This window comes from Manis pentadactyla, chromosome 4 (genome assembly GCF_030020395.1).
Source record: "Manis pentadactyla isolate mManPen7 chromosome 4, mManPen7.hap1, whole genome shotgun sequence".
In the NCBI taxonomy this organism is placed as follows: Eukaryota; Metazoa; Chordata; class Mammalia; order Pholidota; family Manidae; genus Manis; species Manis pentadactyla.
This window is the reverse complement of record NC_080022.1, coordinates 171,980,067-171,996,449: the sequence shown is the minus strand read 5'-3', so window position 1 is coordinate 171,996,449 and position 16,383 is coordinate 171,980,067. Positions and strand designations below refer to the sequence as shown.

Genomic DNA, 16,383 nt, shown 5'->3' with positions numbered 1-16,383 from the left:
ATGGGGGAGCGGGAAGTGAGGGGTGGCGGATAGGAAGGCTCTGGCTGTATGTCACAGGATTAATTCTGTCAGTGCCAGGACAGTTGCCGTCGTCTCAGTGGTAGAAGTCTAGAAGTTGACTGATCAGGAGAAGATGGTATGGCGCTAAGTCTAGAGTCACTAGCAGAACCCCGGTTCTGGGTTCGAGGGTTGGAAAGGTTGGCACCCCAGCGCACGCTCTTTTTCCTGGGACAGCCGCTGCACGCTTCATAGACGTCAGTGACATCAACCCATGGGGGAGCGTCAAGTGCGGGTTCTGGTACCGAGTCATGTGTTCACTTACTATACGTGAAGCCACCGGAATATTTGTGGTTGAAGAGTGGGAGGACAGGGACGAACGCTTGCGTGTGCACGCCTGTCTGGGTTGTCTGTAAGTGCCCTAGGTCAGAATCAGAGAACTGGGCGCACAGCGCCCCTCGGAGGCGGCCAAGAGCGTGGCTTCTCAAAAAGAAAGCTTAGTTTCTCTGGACCTAGATTTGCCTCCTATTTGCTTCAGGCTCTATCCCATTCTCAGATATTCCCGACGCAGACATTCTGCATGCTGGTTGGGTCCCCACCCCTCTCTGGATATCTTTCTAAATGTCAAATCTTCGTCTCTGGACTTTTGATCCTGCAATTCTTTCTTCCAAGAATGACCTTCCTCATTCTTCTCCTGGCTTGCACTTAATTGTTCCTGGGGACACAATGTCCCTACTCCTGAACCCCTGACCCCAGGACATAACTCCTTTTTTTTTTTTTAATCACCAGCACCTGGTAAGTGTCTGAATAACAGCTGGGTTGGTTCACTGGAATCCTCAGGACCTGGGTCCAGCTGACAGGTTTCCACCAGCGGGCGAGAGGACTCAGCATCATTTCACTATGTCCACCGGGGGGCGCTTCCGCCCGCCTTTGGCTGTCAAGGATTGGGGAACCGCCCAACGGATTCGCCCCGCCTGATTGGGAGAGGCACAGCTAAACTATTTGCATAATCCTGAAAAGGCCGCGCTGAGTGGTTGGGGTACAGAAGCCGAATCTGAAACGAGCTGTCTCATTGGTTTAAATTTCCCCGCTTGCCTTGCTTTCCCGTCGCGGCCAGACTTGGCCCTGAGGTCAGTCGGAAGCCTCCGGCTAGTGGCGAGAGAGGACCCAGGTGTCCCAGGTCGTGGGCGCTGCAGGGTGAGTGCCGGGAGGCCGGGCGGCTAGGCCGGGGGTATGAGGGAGCCAGGTGGGGGGATACTGTTCGCCCCGCCCTGACTCCTCTAGGCTTGCCCATTGGCCTGTCTTAGAAGTTGGAGATAAGCATCTACAAAGGGACTGCAACCCTTGCCACCTGCTTCTCCACCCACCCACTGAGGTCTCCTCCGCCCACCCTGGCCCCCACCCACGCTGCCTTGGGTTAGGAAAAGGGGTCTTCTCAGCCGGAGCTTCTGACACTGGAGTATCTCACTCAGGCCTCTAAAGAGCTTAGTCTGCCCCTCTGGAAAGTGGATCACAGGCTTACAGAGGTGTGTGCTGGGATGGACCCTGGGAAACCTATTCACACGGAGGCTTGTTCTTGCAGAGTCGCTCAAAAGCAGGGCCCCAGGGCTCGAAGCAGTTGGGTATGGGTACTGAGAACGAAAGCCCAGAACCGGACTGCCAGAAACAGTTCCAGGCGGCAGTCAGCGTCATTCAGAATCTGCCTAAGAACGGTGAGGGTACAGGGACCCGCATTTAGGGGTCAAGATGACTTGGGTCTGCCTCCTAGGAGGCTCTGATCTCTGAAGTTTCTGCAGATGAGTCCCTGCCTGGGCTTCCCTGGTGGTCCCCCCTGCCTCCTGGTCCTGTCCAGCTGCCCTGGGTGGGAACCCTCAATACTCTGTCCTCTCCAAGGGTGGTTCTACCCCCCACCCCACTCTCTTGGAGCTTGGGGTAATACTCTTCCCTCCACTCCCTAACCCCATGCCCAGGCTCTTACCGCCCCTCCTATGAAGAGATGCTGCGATTCTACAGCTACTACAAGCAGGCTACCATGGGGCCCTGCCTGCTCCCCCGGCCTGGGTTCTGGGACCCCATTGGACGATATAAGTGGTGAGCTCCCCACCAGTTGGGCAAACAAGCCTCAGCTGTCAACCAGCCTCTCACAGCCCTCTGCCCTCAGGGACGCCTGGAACAGCTTGGGCAAGATGAGCAGGGAGGAGGCCATGTCAGCCTACATCACTGAGATGAAGCTGGTGGCACAGAAGGTAGGGAGAGGCTACAGGCTCCTCTTTGTCCCCAAACTCTAAGCCAGGTGGCCTGCCCCCCGCCCTTTCAGTGCTGACCCCCATTATGTTTCCTGTCCATTGACACCCCCACAGGAACTATCATCTTCATGCTCATCAAATCATAGACACCCCCCAACCCCACCTGTCTCTGGTCCCTAACTAGACAGAGGGTAGAGAGGTATGACAGGGCAGGAGCAGGTGGAGGGGGCCCAGCTCAAGGGGAATAGGAAGGCAGGAGGGGCCAGCCCCTCCCCAACAGTTGCCTTCCTCCACAGGTGATCGACACAGTACCCCTGGGTGAGGTGGCAGAGGACATGTTTGGTTACTTCGAGCCCCTGTACCAAGTGATCCCTGATATGCCAAGGCCCCCGGAAAACTTCCTAAAAAGGGTCACAGGTCAGGCCCCTAGGCTGGGAGCTCCACAAGTGCTGAGTGAACTTTCTTAGGTCCAACTAAGGGGGGCTGCTCAGTTGGAGGGGGTCTGGGGGTAGAAGGCTCCAGGTGCCATCCCTGTAAGGCCCCCAGCCAGTGCCCCTGGTGGGGTGGGTCTCGGGCAGAGTTCGTAGCTAATGCCGAGCAGGGGTCTGATGTCACTGGGAGGCACCAGCCTCTTCCCAGCCCCACTTATGGGTGCTGCATCTTGGCAGGCCAGAAAGAGAAGGTACTGAATGGAGATGCTGGGGCTGCTGCAGAGCCTCCCTGCCTCCCCAATGAACCAGCACCCACCAGCCCAGGTCAGTGCCTGGGCAGGAGGGGCAGACAGCCAAACCCAGGCCAGGGGAGGGGGGGACAACCAGGAAGGTGGAGGGGAGAAGGGTGGATGCCACGCTGTGCCTGCTATGCCTCCACAGGCACTGAGACCTACTGTCTCCCAAAGACCAGGAGGCAGGCTCAGGGATCCCTGTTCTGGGGTCTCACTTCTGTGAGCCCATCTGTGCCTCCTGTGGCACAATCTCTAATGTGCCCTGACAGTTGCCTCTGCCCAGTTGCACACCCCTCTCTTCCCTCATACCCTCCCTCTTGCCACTAACCCTACTCACACCCTCCTCAGAGTCCCAGCTACCTAGGGACCTAGACTCTGAGGTTTTCTGCGATTCCCTGGAACAGCTGGAGCCTGAGCTGGTGAGACTCCCCCCATATCCCGTCCCCACCCCACTGCTCCCTGGCTGCTCGACCCCCACCCTGGGATCTTGTGGCTCATCTCAGCAGGTTTTGGCAGAGCAGCAGGGAGCCTCTGGAGGAGAGCCTGCCACCAGAAACAGCCCCGTGCCCCCTGCAGAGAAAGGTGAACCCCTGCATGGCCCTTCACCTCCTTCTCCCCTTCCCCATGGTTCTGGTATCCTAGGCCTTCCCTTGGCTGCCCTCTGGGGTTGGAGGTGAAAGTCCAGTGTTGGGCCCTGGAGACAGCAACCTCTGCCCAGGGAGGGTTCCCAAACAGCCAGGCACAGCCAGGATGGGTAAAGTCCCTGCTTGGTCTCCTGTCCCTGAGGGCCACCAGGAATCTGCCTTGGGCTGGCAGCTGGGATGGGAGTCCTAACCTGACTCTCTCATCTCCAGCTACATGGCCTTGGGAGTTATCCTCTCTCTGGGCCTCCCATTTGGGACTCTCAAAGGACAAGTTCTGTCCTATCCCCTTCTAGAACTTCCAGTGTGCCATGCCCCACAAGGGGCACTTTCATAGATAGTATCTCCCTTATTCCACTAAGCAGCCCTGTAAAGGAGATGACATCTTCCCCTAATTCTCAGATGGTGAAATGAAGCTCAGAAAAATTACTGACTTGCTCAAAGTCACACAGCTAAGTGGTATAATGTTGGGATTCAGTCCCTGGCAGCCTGTTCCTCAGGCACGTAGGTGGACTTCACAAGAGTCATACTTGGTACAAGAGATTGTGCTCTACTCTTACTCTTCTCTGGACCTGCCACCAACCTCCTGCCCCCAGCTAAGTTGTCTCCTGATTGCCCTTCGCTGTGTGTCTGCTCTGCAGAGGGCAGCCTCCTAGGGCCCCAGGACTTGGATACGTGGCTGGTGGGGACAGTTCGGGCACTGCAGGAGAACATGCAGGATGTCCAGGGGAGACTCCAGAGCCTGGAGAGCGTGAATGACCCACCCAAGCAGGTGAGCCCTGACCAAAGCCCAGGGCAAGCTTGGGGCAGAACGCTGAGGGTCTTTATCCTGGTTTCTTCATCAAGCCACTTCTGACTTTGTCCCCACCTCTTCACCTGCCCACATCTCTGCCTTTGCCAGAGAATGGTGTGGCTCCATGCTGCAAGCAGAGAAGTCAGGGGGTCTGAAGTGCTTCCACCCTGGGAGGGTGGGAAGGGCCCTCTTTTCCTGCTCTTACCTTCCTTTGCCTGAAGAGAAGCAGAGCATGAGGACCAATTTCAACACTTTGGAAGAGCCAGGATGTGTCTACTCTTTGCATTGTGGCTGGGGTCCCTTTTGCTCCTCTGAATTTCTGTTCCCAGATTTAGAGTTTGCCCCCAAACAATTCGACTCTTGCATCCCTCACTCCCGCCCCGTCTCCTACATCTGCTTGCTCCTTATACCTCTGCTCCTAAACTCCTGCAAAATAAATGACAGATGCCGCTTCTGAAGCCCCAGCTATGTGCCAAACACATTATTTGCATTATCTCATTTGATCCACACAACAACCCTGTATGTTTCTTTTAATATCCCTTTTACAGCTGAGAAACTAAGTCTCTGAGGGGTTGAGCAATTTACCTGAAGTCACACAGCCTGGAAGAACCTCACAGAGCTGTTGTGAGGATTAGATGAGATAATTCAACTAGGTGCTTTTGCAATGCCCAATACACAGGAAAGTCTTCTCGAAGGGGGTTCGGTGTTATTATTACCATTAAGTGATGGAGCTGGGGTGGCCCCAGGTCTGTCTCCCTCCAAAGTTGGCACCCACCATCAACTCTGTGTAGGTCTGTTATTAAGCCTGAGTGGTGGGGGCAGGAGAGCGCCGACTTGCTGGATGTGGGGGAGTGCCCGGTGACTCCTCGCCCCATTGGCACAGTGGATGTTGGGAATTTCCTCAAATCTACAGTGGCTCTCTTTCAGCACTCACCCCCATGAGGCTTTCCTTATTTTACCTTTTACTAATTTTATATGTCAAAAATTTTAAAGGTTTCTACCTTAAAATTCTTGACTTTGCATCTCTAAAAATCAGAACACACTACTACCTAGCCAAAACTACATTATGTCACACACAATAATTAAATCCTTCATGTCATCAAATACCCAATCCAAACTAAGATCTTCCCAGTTGTCCTGAAGTTGCTTTTTCCAGCTGCCAGTCCAGGAGCACATGCTGCACCTGGTTCCTCTGTCCTTTCAGACTCTTGATCTACGCCAGTCCCTTTTCCTTGCTATTGGCTTACTGAGACCGGGCCAGTGGCCCTATAGCATGCTCACTTTTTGGGTTGGTCTGATTACACCCTCCTCGTGGCTAGTTTACATGACCAGGTTATGTCAGAAGTGATGTTCTTCACATCAGGGGATGCCTATCTGGATGTCCCACTGTTAATGATTCTAGCACGGATGAAGGAGTGACAGTCTGTCCTACCAGTATGAAGTCATGTTTTCCTCTTGCAGCCAGGGGATGTCTAGTCCCCCATCAGTCCCATTTGCCACACAGTTTTTGACAACAATTGATAGATAATCCTCACCTGGATTAATTATTTAGTGGTTGCAAAAAAAAAAATGTTGACATTTAAATTCTATTATTCCTTTTACTTTTATTCACTGCCATTTTTCTGTAGCATTTCCATGATCCAGGCAAATCTAGGACCTCCCTGAAATACAGTGCCCTTATACCAAGGCAGAATAAACACTTAATTCTTTCTCTTCAATTATCTATTTTTAAAGTAAGGAGTTGATTTGCCTTGGTGACAAATTTCCAACTTTCTCTCTTTTTGGGTGTCATTATGGAATCATGGATTTGAAAGATTCAGTATTTCAAGCAACTGTAATTTATTTATTTATTTTGATACACAGATTGTCACAACTTTGGTAGCAGAGACCCTTCTAAACTGGGTCTTCTGTTCTTACACCCATTACCTGATTAATCTTTAAACGCTTCTTTGCTTTCTAGTACAATATGCCCCACATTCACATCTACCTTCCCTGTACCACTCCAAGAAGCCCTGGCTCCTTTAAGCAGAGAATGATATTCAGACTCTAAAAATCTGGGCAACCAGGGTCCTCATTTGAAATGTGTGGCACATCCTTTACAATATGGGGTCTTTGGGCTACACCAACAGGGTCACTGCTTTGTGCTTCAGAGGAGACAGCCTAGAAGCCAATGCCTCCACCAGCCTCCAACCCTCTTGGCAGCTGGGATTGCCCTGGGACAAGAAGATGTGGGAGGGAGGTGGGGCTCAACTGTCAGGGACACCTTGGGAACCCCAGGATCCCTTCCTTTCTGGTAGTGCTGTTTTGGGGTATGGTTTTCTCTGTCCCAGTCCTCACAATCTCAGGGAGGCAGACATTCCCACTGAATTCTGGAAACAGGTTTCTAAGGCAGGCCCAGTCTGTGCTGATGCCTGGGCTGGCCCCTAAATCCTTTCCTCTTGGCAGCAGAGGCGTCTGCCCAGTGCCCAGCCTTGGCCCCTCCGGCTCTCGGGCCGCACGCTGCTCTTCTTTCTCCTGTGGCCCTTCATCGTCCAGTGGCTCTTCCGACAGTTTCGGACCCAGAAGAGGTGACTGTCAGTGACGGGGGTGGGGGGGCTCTTCAGCCAACTGAGGAGGCTATGAGCCCCCTGTCCTGCTGTGCCCTGAGCCTTCCTAGGGTTTAGGAGAACAGCATTAACCGCGGTTCCTCCCACCACCCAGTGGTTGCCTTGGCACCCCTCCCCTAATGGGGTGCGGGATAAGACCCCACCCTTCCCTGCAGCTTCACTTGGACGCCCGCTCCCCTAACCCCAGTCTCCCTGGGAAGGCTGCAGGAGTGGTGCCAGTCCCAGGTTCTGGGTGGGCCCGTGACTCGGGGGCGGGGCTGCCCGGGCCCAGGCTCCGCGCTCTTCACCGTCGGGTCACCTGATTCTCCTTCCACCCTAGCCTCTCCCAGTGGAGGCGGTTCTGGGGCCAGCTGGGACTTGGGCCGGGGCCTGGAAGAATGATTGGCTGGGAGGCTGCGGGACGAGGCCCGGAGGCCCGGCCGAGCTGGGGGAAGGTGGGGAGGGCAGGCCCTAGAGGAGGGCAATGAGCTCGGTTTGCTGGCCTCCCTCCCCACCCCCGCCGCACATACTCAGGACGTCTTCACTGAAGATACACTTACCGATGAATGTTTCACTAAATAAAATAAAACCTTACTCTTCTGCCGTCCGGGCCCCTATGGGGTAAGGAAAGCCGATCTGGCTCGCACGAGGGACAGCTCCTTCCCTGCCCCCTCCCCAAAGGCCCGCGGACGGCAGTCGGCCGGGGAGGCCAGAGGTCAGTGTTTGGAGGTAGATTTCCCCTCCTCCCGGGGCAAGTGATGGGAACACAGCGACACACAGACTTGGGTCTGCAGGGGAGGCGGGGGCGGCGGGGAGCGGGGACACCGCGGGCGGGGTGGGGGCCCTCTGCGGCTCCGGGCGGCGAGGCGAAGAGTGCGGCTCCGTCGGGGGGCCCGGCGACTTGGGGGTGGCGGGGAGGAGAGGAACCCGGCGGGGATGGGGCGGCTGCCGCCTTGCTCCTCGCGCTGGGCGTGGGTGGGGGTTCCCAAGACCCGGGCCACGGAAGTGCCCACGCCCACTTCCCCGTCCTCGGCAGCCCGCTCCCAATGCTCCTCCCCGAGACATCCAAGCTTAGGCTTTCACAGGGAATTTTCTGGAAGGCCAAGACCCAGCGGGAGCTTCGTCCTGCCCCGCCCTGAGGAGTGGGGGACGGGGCCCTGCGCGGGAGCCCCTGTCGGGGTGGGCAGAATCCCTGCTGGGGCAAAGACCTCCGGGAACGCCGGTTGCTGCAGGCTGCTCGGGCTGCGAACTTACTTTTCTCAGCGCCTGGCAGCTTTGGCTCCATTCTGATCAGCGCCAGCCCTATCGTCCCCAGGCTGTAAGCCACGGACCCATATTAGGCTGGGAACCCGCCGCTCTGAGTGCCTGCTAGTGTTGGTGCCTCAGAGGCCACTGGCCAGAGTCCCCATCCGTGGAGGCCGCAGCAGCTTTGAGCCCCCTGTAGCTGCCACCACCTGGGATCCTGGACCTTCTTACCCCCTTGGTTTGGAACAGACAGTTTTGAAGGCCCCTCCTTGGAGAACTTTAAACTCCCAAACTCCCTCCCGTCAGTCCTCTCACAGCGGGGAGAGCGTCTGCTTTGGAGACACACAGGCCTTGTTACTTCGGGGTCCAGCCCAGGTTAAGCAGAGAGGCTGAGTAAATCGCTGTGTTAAAAACGGACATGAGGACAGTGGGACAGGCAACAAAGTGGTGCTGGGGTTGCAGGCCTGGGGGTGCACACCTCCACCACTTGCACACACTGGCTGTGACTTGGGCACATTAAGCGTTCTGAGCCTGGATTGCCTTGCTTGTGAAATAAGGATGAAGAGCTCTTCATAATAAATCAGTCCTGGTGTTTAAATGACCAAGACATATAAAATGCCTGGCAAAGGGTTAAAACTCAGCTAATATCAAGGTGCCTGGTCTCTTGTTTGGCAAAATTCTAGAATTCCACAACTTACCAGTCTGGTCACCCTATCCATGACAAATGAACCCATTCAGTTGAGCCCCATCCAATAAACTGAGGCTGGACTCAGCTGTACCTTCAAATCCCGATTGAGAGTACACAGGAGTCCTCTAGAGTCTGAAAATGTGGCAAAAGTTTAGAAGTCTCTGAGTCCCAGTCAAGTAATCTGCAAAATTTTTTTACTCAGAGAGTTCTCATTGAGAGGGGCAGCTCTTAGAGGGAGCCTCCTGCAGGACTAATGAAGCACCACAGAGAAGGGCAGGCTTTTCAGATAGACCTGAGTTCTTGAAAGGCCAGGGAAAACAGGCTGGGACAGTTGATTTTAAAACATCTGTATGTGCCCCAGAGGCACTCCTGTTTGCCTCTCCCTTTAGGCATGCTGATCACCACTTCCCCCACAGAACCATTCACAAGTTCCCAGACAAGTGTCTTTGGACATGGTTCTTGCTGTTCATAGAACGCGCTGCTTCATGCCACCCTGCCTGAAAATTGTGCATCCTTCAGAGACAGCCGGGATGTCACCTCCCCAAGAAACCTGTCCACAATTCTTAACTCCTAAGCATGTTGGCTCACAAGCTCCTGCAGAGATTTTCTTCTCCTGCCATTTTGGCTCCCTGTGGCTGATGGCCTCTCCACACAATCCATGAACAGCAGAGATAACATTCTATTCATCATTGTGCCTTTCTAACAGATGTTTGTTAGATGAAGAAATAAATAAGTGCCTTTTATTAGGTTGAAGCAGTAGGCAATGAAGAGAAACTAAGTCCAGACTTCTTGAGAAAAAAGGTAATTTTGTGTTTGACAGAAAGAAAATGGCACGGGGACACAAACACCTTTGCTCTAGCAGGAACTGCCACTTTGTTGTATGACCTTGGACAAGTCGTTTCACTTGAGTCTTACAGATTTCTTATCTCTAATAGGGAGTCAATAATTCTACCCTGCTTAACTCACTGGGCTGTGGTGGGGATCAATGGTTCTCTGTGTTAAAAACGTTACACGGTGCAAAAAAGTTGGAATGTAAGACATTGCTAATAAGGAAGAAAGAAGGATGGGTCATTGGGTGTGTGGCAAGGAGAAATTGAGATTACACTCAGGTTTTAGGCCCAAGTGATTCGAGCAGAGGGTTTGGGCTATTTCCTAGGCCCTGAGCTCTGGGCAGGAGCTTGGAATACGGGTAATTTTCTCAAGAATATATCGCGCCTTCTTCTCCCATTAATCTACACCACAGTACCGGGCCAAATGCCCCTGCCTCCATTTCTGAGAAAGGCCTCCTCCTCGGGGAAGCCTCTGGTTGTTTCCCTCCCGATGTTGCCCAGAGCCTATCGATAAGGAAGAACCCCTGCTGATGACACCCCCTTCTCTCTTGGCCAGTTAGTGTTTATTATTTAAACTGGTTATTAATTTCGAATCCTTCCCCAACCAGAAGGCTCATCAGCTGGCCCAGACTCCCCGGTCCCTTTCTCAGAAAACGTTCCCGGTCAGCTCAGTGGGCTCGAAGCAAAGAAACCAAGTTGACCCCAGGAGGCCATTTTCTTCCAACAGAAGCCGAGGCTCCGGGGCGAGGCCTTCCCGCCCCGGGTCTCGGGGGAACCCTGGGCTCACACCCGACGCTTCCCGGATCCCGGTCCAAGTGAGGGGCTCGGGCAATGCCCACCATTTTGCAGGGTCCTTGGCGCAGCGACCGCCCTGGAAGATTAGTCTGGGGGTGGGAGTCGCCCTGGGGTCCCAAGGCCAGTCCGAGGGTGGACGTCACCCGGGACTCGAACCTGCCTTCTCATCTTCTGAGGCCTAGTGCGAGGTTGTTGCGCTAGAGCAGTCACACTTTCCCTTTAAGGCGGGACTTTTTATCCTCATTTGTTTACTTCTTCATGCGCTGTTCTTTTTTTTTATGAAATATTTAATATTCTTCCGCAAATGTCAGTCCCAGGCACTAACCACACAACTTAAAACCATTACTAAAATCTTAAGAATCAAAAGTTATTAGCTGTGGGCCAACATCTCTCTTTATACGATTTAATCCTTTTTTACACGTTAGGGACTACTTTTTAGGAATAAACCATTTTCGCTTTCGTTAACAAGTGTTTATTATCTTCAGAACCCTTACGCTGAGGACAGATATACGGTAATAGCCTTTAAAACGCACCTTTTCATAAAACTATTCCGTGTGAACCCGTAGAAGCCATAGAATCTTCTCGTATTCCTGAAGCAGAATGGTACGGTCCAGAACCCGCCCCATCTTCTCTGCAATTGGTCTTGACAATCGCAAGGCGTCTGCCTCTTGACCAATGGTCACTCACATTTCTTTAGCAAGGGATAAGCGATGGAAGGAGGTGTCCTGGAAGACGCTCCCTACACGTTCTGGGATTGGCTACGTCGCACGGCGCGCGAGGACCGCGGGCCTGAAAGATGGGAACTACGACTCCCATCTTCCTGCGATAGGGACTCCGCTACGCATGCGCGTAGGCGGGGCGAACAGGCTTCTATATAAAAGGGGCGCAGAGTGCTGGGAGGCAGCAGTTGGAAGTTGGCAGGTGGAGTGGAAGGTTGGGAGGGGAAGTCGGGGGAGGAGGCGGAAGAGGAGCCGTAGGAAGGGGGAGGAGGGAGGAAGGGAGGGAGGAAAAGAGGAGGCGGAGAACTGAGGAGAGCAGAGCTTCGAGCCAAAGGGGAGATGAGTTTGTCTGTCCTCGGCTGAGGCTCCGGCCGGGCCTAGGGAACTGGGAGTTCGGGTTGGAGCGACACCCGTGGAAGTGGGAGGAGGTGACTCTGGGACTTTAACCCCTTGTGGGCTCTGCGGCAGGGGACTTAACCCTTTGTGGATGCGGCCCCTCGGAGGTAGCGTCATCTGGTAGTTTTAACCCCTTCGGGGCTGGGTTTAACCCGTTGGACTTAATCTCATCGCTTTGCCCACCAACTCCTCGGGCGTGGGGGCGCTCCTCCGCCCATTACTGCTGCTGCATCCCCTTGGACCCGCTAAGCTGCCCGCATTGTGGGGGCTTAACCCTTTAGTGACTTGGGTTCCCCGAAATTGCAATTGGAGTTTCCTGACAGGTTTGGCGAAAGGCATCGCTGCAAGAATTACAGACCGAAGAGGACACTATTGGAGAACATTTTTTTTCTTTAAAGAAAAACCTCTCTTTTTCCTTAAGGACTTACAGCCCACAATTTTCAAACTTCGAGAAGAGGACTATATCAACATGGCCGAGCCACTTCTGTCAGAATATCAGCATAAGCCTCAAACTAGCAACTGTACAGGTGCTGATGCTGTCCACGAAGAGCGGAATCCGGATCGCCCCCCAGGAGCAGAGGAACGTGTGCCCGAGAAGGACAGTAGGTGGCAACCGAGAGCGTCCCCCCGATCGGGTGGCGGTCGGGAGCAGGAGGGGGAAGGGACCCTGGAGCGCCAGCCACCACCTCTGCAGACCCAGGTCTATCCAGAACCTAGCTGTCCGGAAGTGGGTGAGAAGGGCCAGAATGGGGATGACCTGTCCGCTGGTGGGACTCCCCCACCGGCAGCCGGCGGGGAACCGAGGCCCGAGGCCGAGGCGCTCACCCAGCCGTGTCTTGACTCTGAAGCCAACAAGTTGGGGGCTCCTGCCGCAATGGGCGAAGAGGCGTGGGGGCAGCAGCAGAGACAACTGGGCAAGAAAAAGCATAGGAGACGCCCCTCCAAGAAGAAACGGCATTGGAAACCGTACTACAAGCTGACCTGGGAGGAGAAGAAAAAGTTTGACGAGAAACAGAGCCTGCGAGCTTCAAGGATTCGAGCCGAGATGTTTGCCAAGGGCCAGCCAGTCGCGCCCTATAACACCACTCAGTTTCTCATGGATGATCACGACCAGGAGGAGCCAGATCTCAAAACCGGCCTGTACCCAAGGCGGGCCGCCGCCAAATCCGACGACACCAGCGATGAGGACTTTATGGAAGAAGCGGGCGAGGAGGATGGGGGCAGCGACGGGATGGGAGGAGATGGCAGCGAGTTTCTGCAGCGGGACTTCTCGGAGACGTACGAGCGGTACCACGCAGAGAGCTTGCAAAACATGAGCAAGCAGGAGCTCATCAAGGAGTACCTGGAGCTGGAGAAGTGCCTCTCGCGCATGGAGGACGAGAATAACCGGCTGCGGCTGGAAAGCAAGCGACTGGGTGGCGACGACGCGCGTGTGCGGGAGCTGGAGCTGGAGCTGGCCCGGCTGCGCGCCGAGAACCTCCAGCTGCTGACAGAGAACGAACTGCACCGGCAGCAGGAGCGAGCGCCCTTGGCCAAGTTCGGAGACTAGACAAACTTTTGGGGGGGAGGGGGTAATGGGGACTTTTTACACTGATAGAGAATGTAACATTATATACATGTGTATATAAGACAGTGGTCCTTTTTAATGACACATAATCCGAAAAGAAATTCCCCCTAGCTTTGGTTTATTTGGTAAATTTAGCTATGATGTAGCTTGTGTGCTTTTTCCTATTCTTTATGTGAAACTGAAGGGTTGCTTTCTTTGTTTTCCTTTTTAGAAGTTTTTTTTAATGTGTAAGTAATTTGACCAAGTTATAAAATGCATTTTTCTGTTTCCTTAAAGGGCGCTATAAGATGGCCAAATCTGAGAACCATTAAATTCACTCATTATAATAAATAATATTTGTAAATGTAAGTTGCAGTGTGATTGCTAGAGCTAATTCAAAACAATACTGATTTATGTGATTGCATTTTGGAGGGTAAAGTCATTAAATTTATCGTTTTCAAAAAAAAAAAATCTTATATGGGTGAATTTTCAATTTGCCAAATTTTTCCCTTGAATAGGTTTCTGTGTGGCATAGTGTACAGGTCAAGCAAAATATGAAGACTTAACTATCTTCAATACTTAATCTTTGCTTGCTTTCTAATGCCTTGGTTTTCTTGATGCTGGAGAAATGAACCAGTTTGGGTGTTTTGGGAGCAAAAAGTGGCTACAATCAGAAGATTAAAGTTTAATTCTATTCAGTAGCCATTCACGTCTATTAAAATGTAAACCTAGTTTGGCAGTTAGACAACTGACATGCTCATTTCATTCTCACAAATAAATTTTTAGTAATCCCTCCCCTCTCCCCACTAAGGCTGTAAGGAGTTTTCTGGATGCTTGCAAGAAGCTCTTGCATTCTTAGTGCAAGCAATGGCTGGATAAACTTGTGGGGCAGCTCTTTATGTTAAGATGTTTGGAGATAGGGAATATTGGATTTATAGAGGAAAATGGTCGGGGCATTCCAAGGACTAGACCTAATTATCCAGTATTTAGGTGCTCCCGATACCCCCCACCCCCACCCCGCAAAACAACAACGCTGCCCACCTTTCCAGGAGGATCAAAGGCTGGTGGTTAAGGAGTTAAGTCCTTAGGGGCTGAGGGGAAACCAGCACATTCCCTGTGGACACTACTCTCAAGTCTCCTAGACTGTGCTGATAGCTGCTTTAAGTTCTTGAGTTCTGCTCTTGAAAATGTGGGAGGCCCTGGGAATTAACTGCTGCCCCAAAATCACACTAGTAAGAAATCATGATTGCTCCCTCCTGCCACCATAGTTAACCCAGGCCCGTCTCCACCCCTACCCTGTATCAGTATTTCCCTAGGGCCACTGTATTGCTCAAATCATGAGCACAAGGGCTCCTCAACTTGGGGCCTTATAAACCATAGGGGGCCTTGGGGTACATGGACCCCATGAAATTTTATGTAGACTTGTGTTACATGTACATTTTTCTGGGTAGCGGGTTCAAGAGAATGATGAGATTGTCAAACTCCTTGGAAATTGAGAACCCCTGCAGGGAAAAGATACCTCCCATTGGGGAGCTTGCTTCTGCAGTTAAATGAAATAGTGGAGATGGGGGGGAATTTCAAGAGTGAAATGCATGTTATGATGCATAAGCAGCATTCACTAATCAATGAAACAAGGGAAATTATCCTGGTCAAGACTGACTCAGGGCTTTCAAAGCTGGACTGAGCTGGCCCTATCCTGGCAGTCCACTACAGATGATGACTGATCAGTTTTTCATTTGGCCTAAAAATTACATTAAACGTCTATTTTAAAATAGTTTCCTGGTGTTAAATTTCCCTTCTGCTATGACATCATGCTGCTTGGTGGACTGGCAACAACACTGCCCTCTGGCTTTACAGTGCTGAGCAAGAGCTTCACTTTGACTCATGCAACAGTGATAATCTCAGATTCTAGAACCTCTTAAGATGGATTTAAGTAAAACAATCTTGTTTTCCCTACTGTTACTAGTCTTGGAAAGACACTGTAAGTGCATTTATCAGAAAAAAGTTTTACTTTTAGACAAATTCAGTCTTTAAAAATATGCAAATATTTAATTTTCGGTAATTCATAAATTACTAACTTACCTTCAAATACACAACTTTCTGAATTCTGCATTCAAAGACACTGGCATTTTATATTGCATTTCTGTTCTCAGAATGATGAGGTTTGTGTGAAATTTCAGTTTTCTATCAACACTTGCTACTGAAACACTACCCTAGCATATAATTGCTCTCAATTACCTATATTATCAGGGGGTTGTGATGACAAACAGTCCTCAAGCCCACTCTAACCTTTCACTAACGTGCTCTCTGCCAAACGTTTTAACAGCTGCTCAAAAGACCAAGTTTACACATAGGCAATTGATTTGTTCCCTTTCTCATACTGGAGCCTGGTTATCCAGCCAGGGCAAACTGGTTCCCAAACTTTGAGACAGCTGGCACGATAACTTGATCCTCCTTTGAGTAAGGAAAACTTTCCTTGGGCTAGCCTCTAACATAAAGTAGCCCTCCAGAGACAGTACTCTTTAGATTTCAGTTTGTGGGACAGAAAACCAGGAGTCACAGATGGGTTTAATTCAGGGGAAAAAAAAAATAGATGAGGTATCTCTAAAGGAAACATACAAATTAGTCCAGACTAGGAGTCAAAAATCCAGGGTCCTAGTCATAATTTTAACATAAACTAACAGTACAACCCTGGACACATCTCAAACTCTCTGTGCCTCATTCTTCATCAGTAAAATGGGGCCATGACTATTTTACATAATTTATAAGGACTCAACAAGATAGCATGAAAATGTGCTATACAAATGTCAAGTACCATTTTTAAGACCAGCTGGCAACAAATATTCACAACAGTGTGATGGAAAATTTGGCTAGAGTTAATTAAGATAGTATGTGTGCCTAAGTACACTTGAGTTTGTGGGTTTTTTAAAAAAACGTATTTTTCATATTTGACAAGTTCACCGGAATAAAATTCCTCATTACTATTATTTCTCAAAGTATAAATGATTGATGCTTGAAACAAAGGTAATTTTTAAAAGAAGGAAAATGTCAAATTCAAGCCCTGCACACAGTGGGATCTGCTGACCAAAGGGTAATAGTCCTACTCTGCAAGTGGAACAAAATATACAAAGAGGCAAAGATTCAATCTTGGGCCAATTTTTTGCCAGTCGTCTTTGAA

At 51.4% G+C, this 16,383-nt stretch overlaps 2 protein-coding genes across 10 annotated transcripts; both read left to right on the top strand.

The window, feature by feature from the left end:
- Positions 1-953: 953 nt before the first annotated feature.
- Positions 954-7,589, top strand: ACBD4 (acyl-CoA binding domain containing 4). Of its 9 annotated transcripts, none has more exons than XM_036882969.2 (11): positions 954-1,194; positions 1,580-1,709; positions 1,968-2,088; positions 2,159-2,243; positions 2,540-2,660; positions 2,912-2,998; positions 3,316-3,386; positions 3,471-3,549; positions 4,250-4,380; positions 6,850-6,968; positions 7,327-7,589. In XM_036882969.2, exons 2-11 carry the CDS (start codon positions 1,622-1,624, stop codon positions 7,472-7,474), a joined length of 1,050 nt encoding a protein of 349 aa, XP_036738864.2. In that variant the 5' UTR covers positions 954-1,194; positions 1,580-1,621; the 3' UTR covers positions 7,475-7,589. The 9 variants fall into 9 exon arrangements, with proteins under 9 accessions (XP_036738864.2, XP_036738868.2, XP_036738870.2 ...); XM_036882967.2 differs by having other exon boundaries at positions 974-1,194; positions 6,847-6,968; XM_036882968.2 differs by having other exon boundaries at positions 984-1,194; positions 3,474-3,549; positions 6,847-6,968.
- A 3,867-nt stretch (positions 7,590-11,456) lies between these two features.
- Positions 11,457-13,493, top strand: HEXIM1 (HEXIM P-TEFb complex subunit 1). Its single transcript, XM_036882966.2, has one exon. It carries the CDS (start codon positions 12,129-12,131, stop codon positions 13,206-13,208), a length of 1,080 nt encoding a protein of 359 aa, XP_036738861.1. The 5' UTR covers positions 11,457-12,128; the 3' UTR covers positions 13,209-13,493.
- The last annotated feature ends 2,890 nt before the right edge of the window (positions 13,494-16,383 follow it).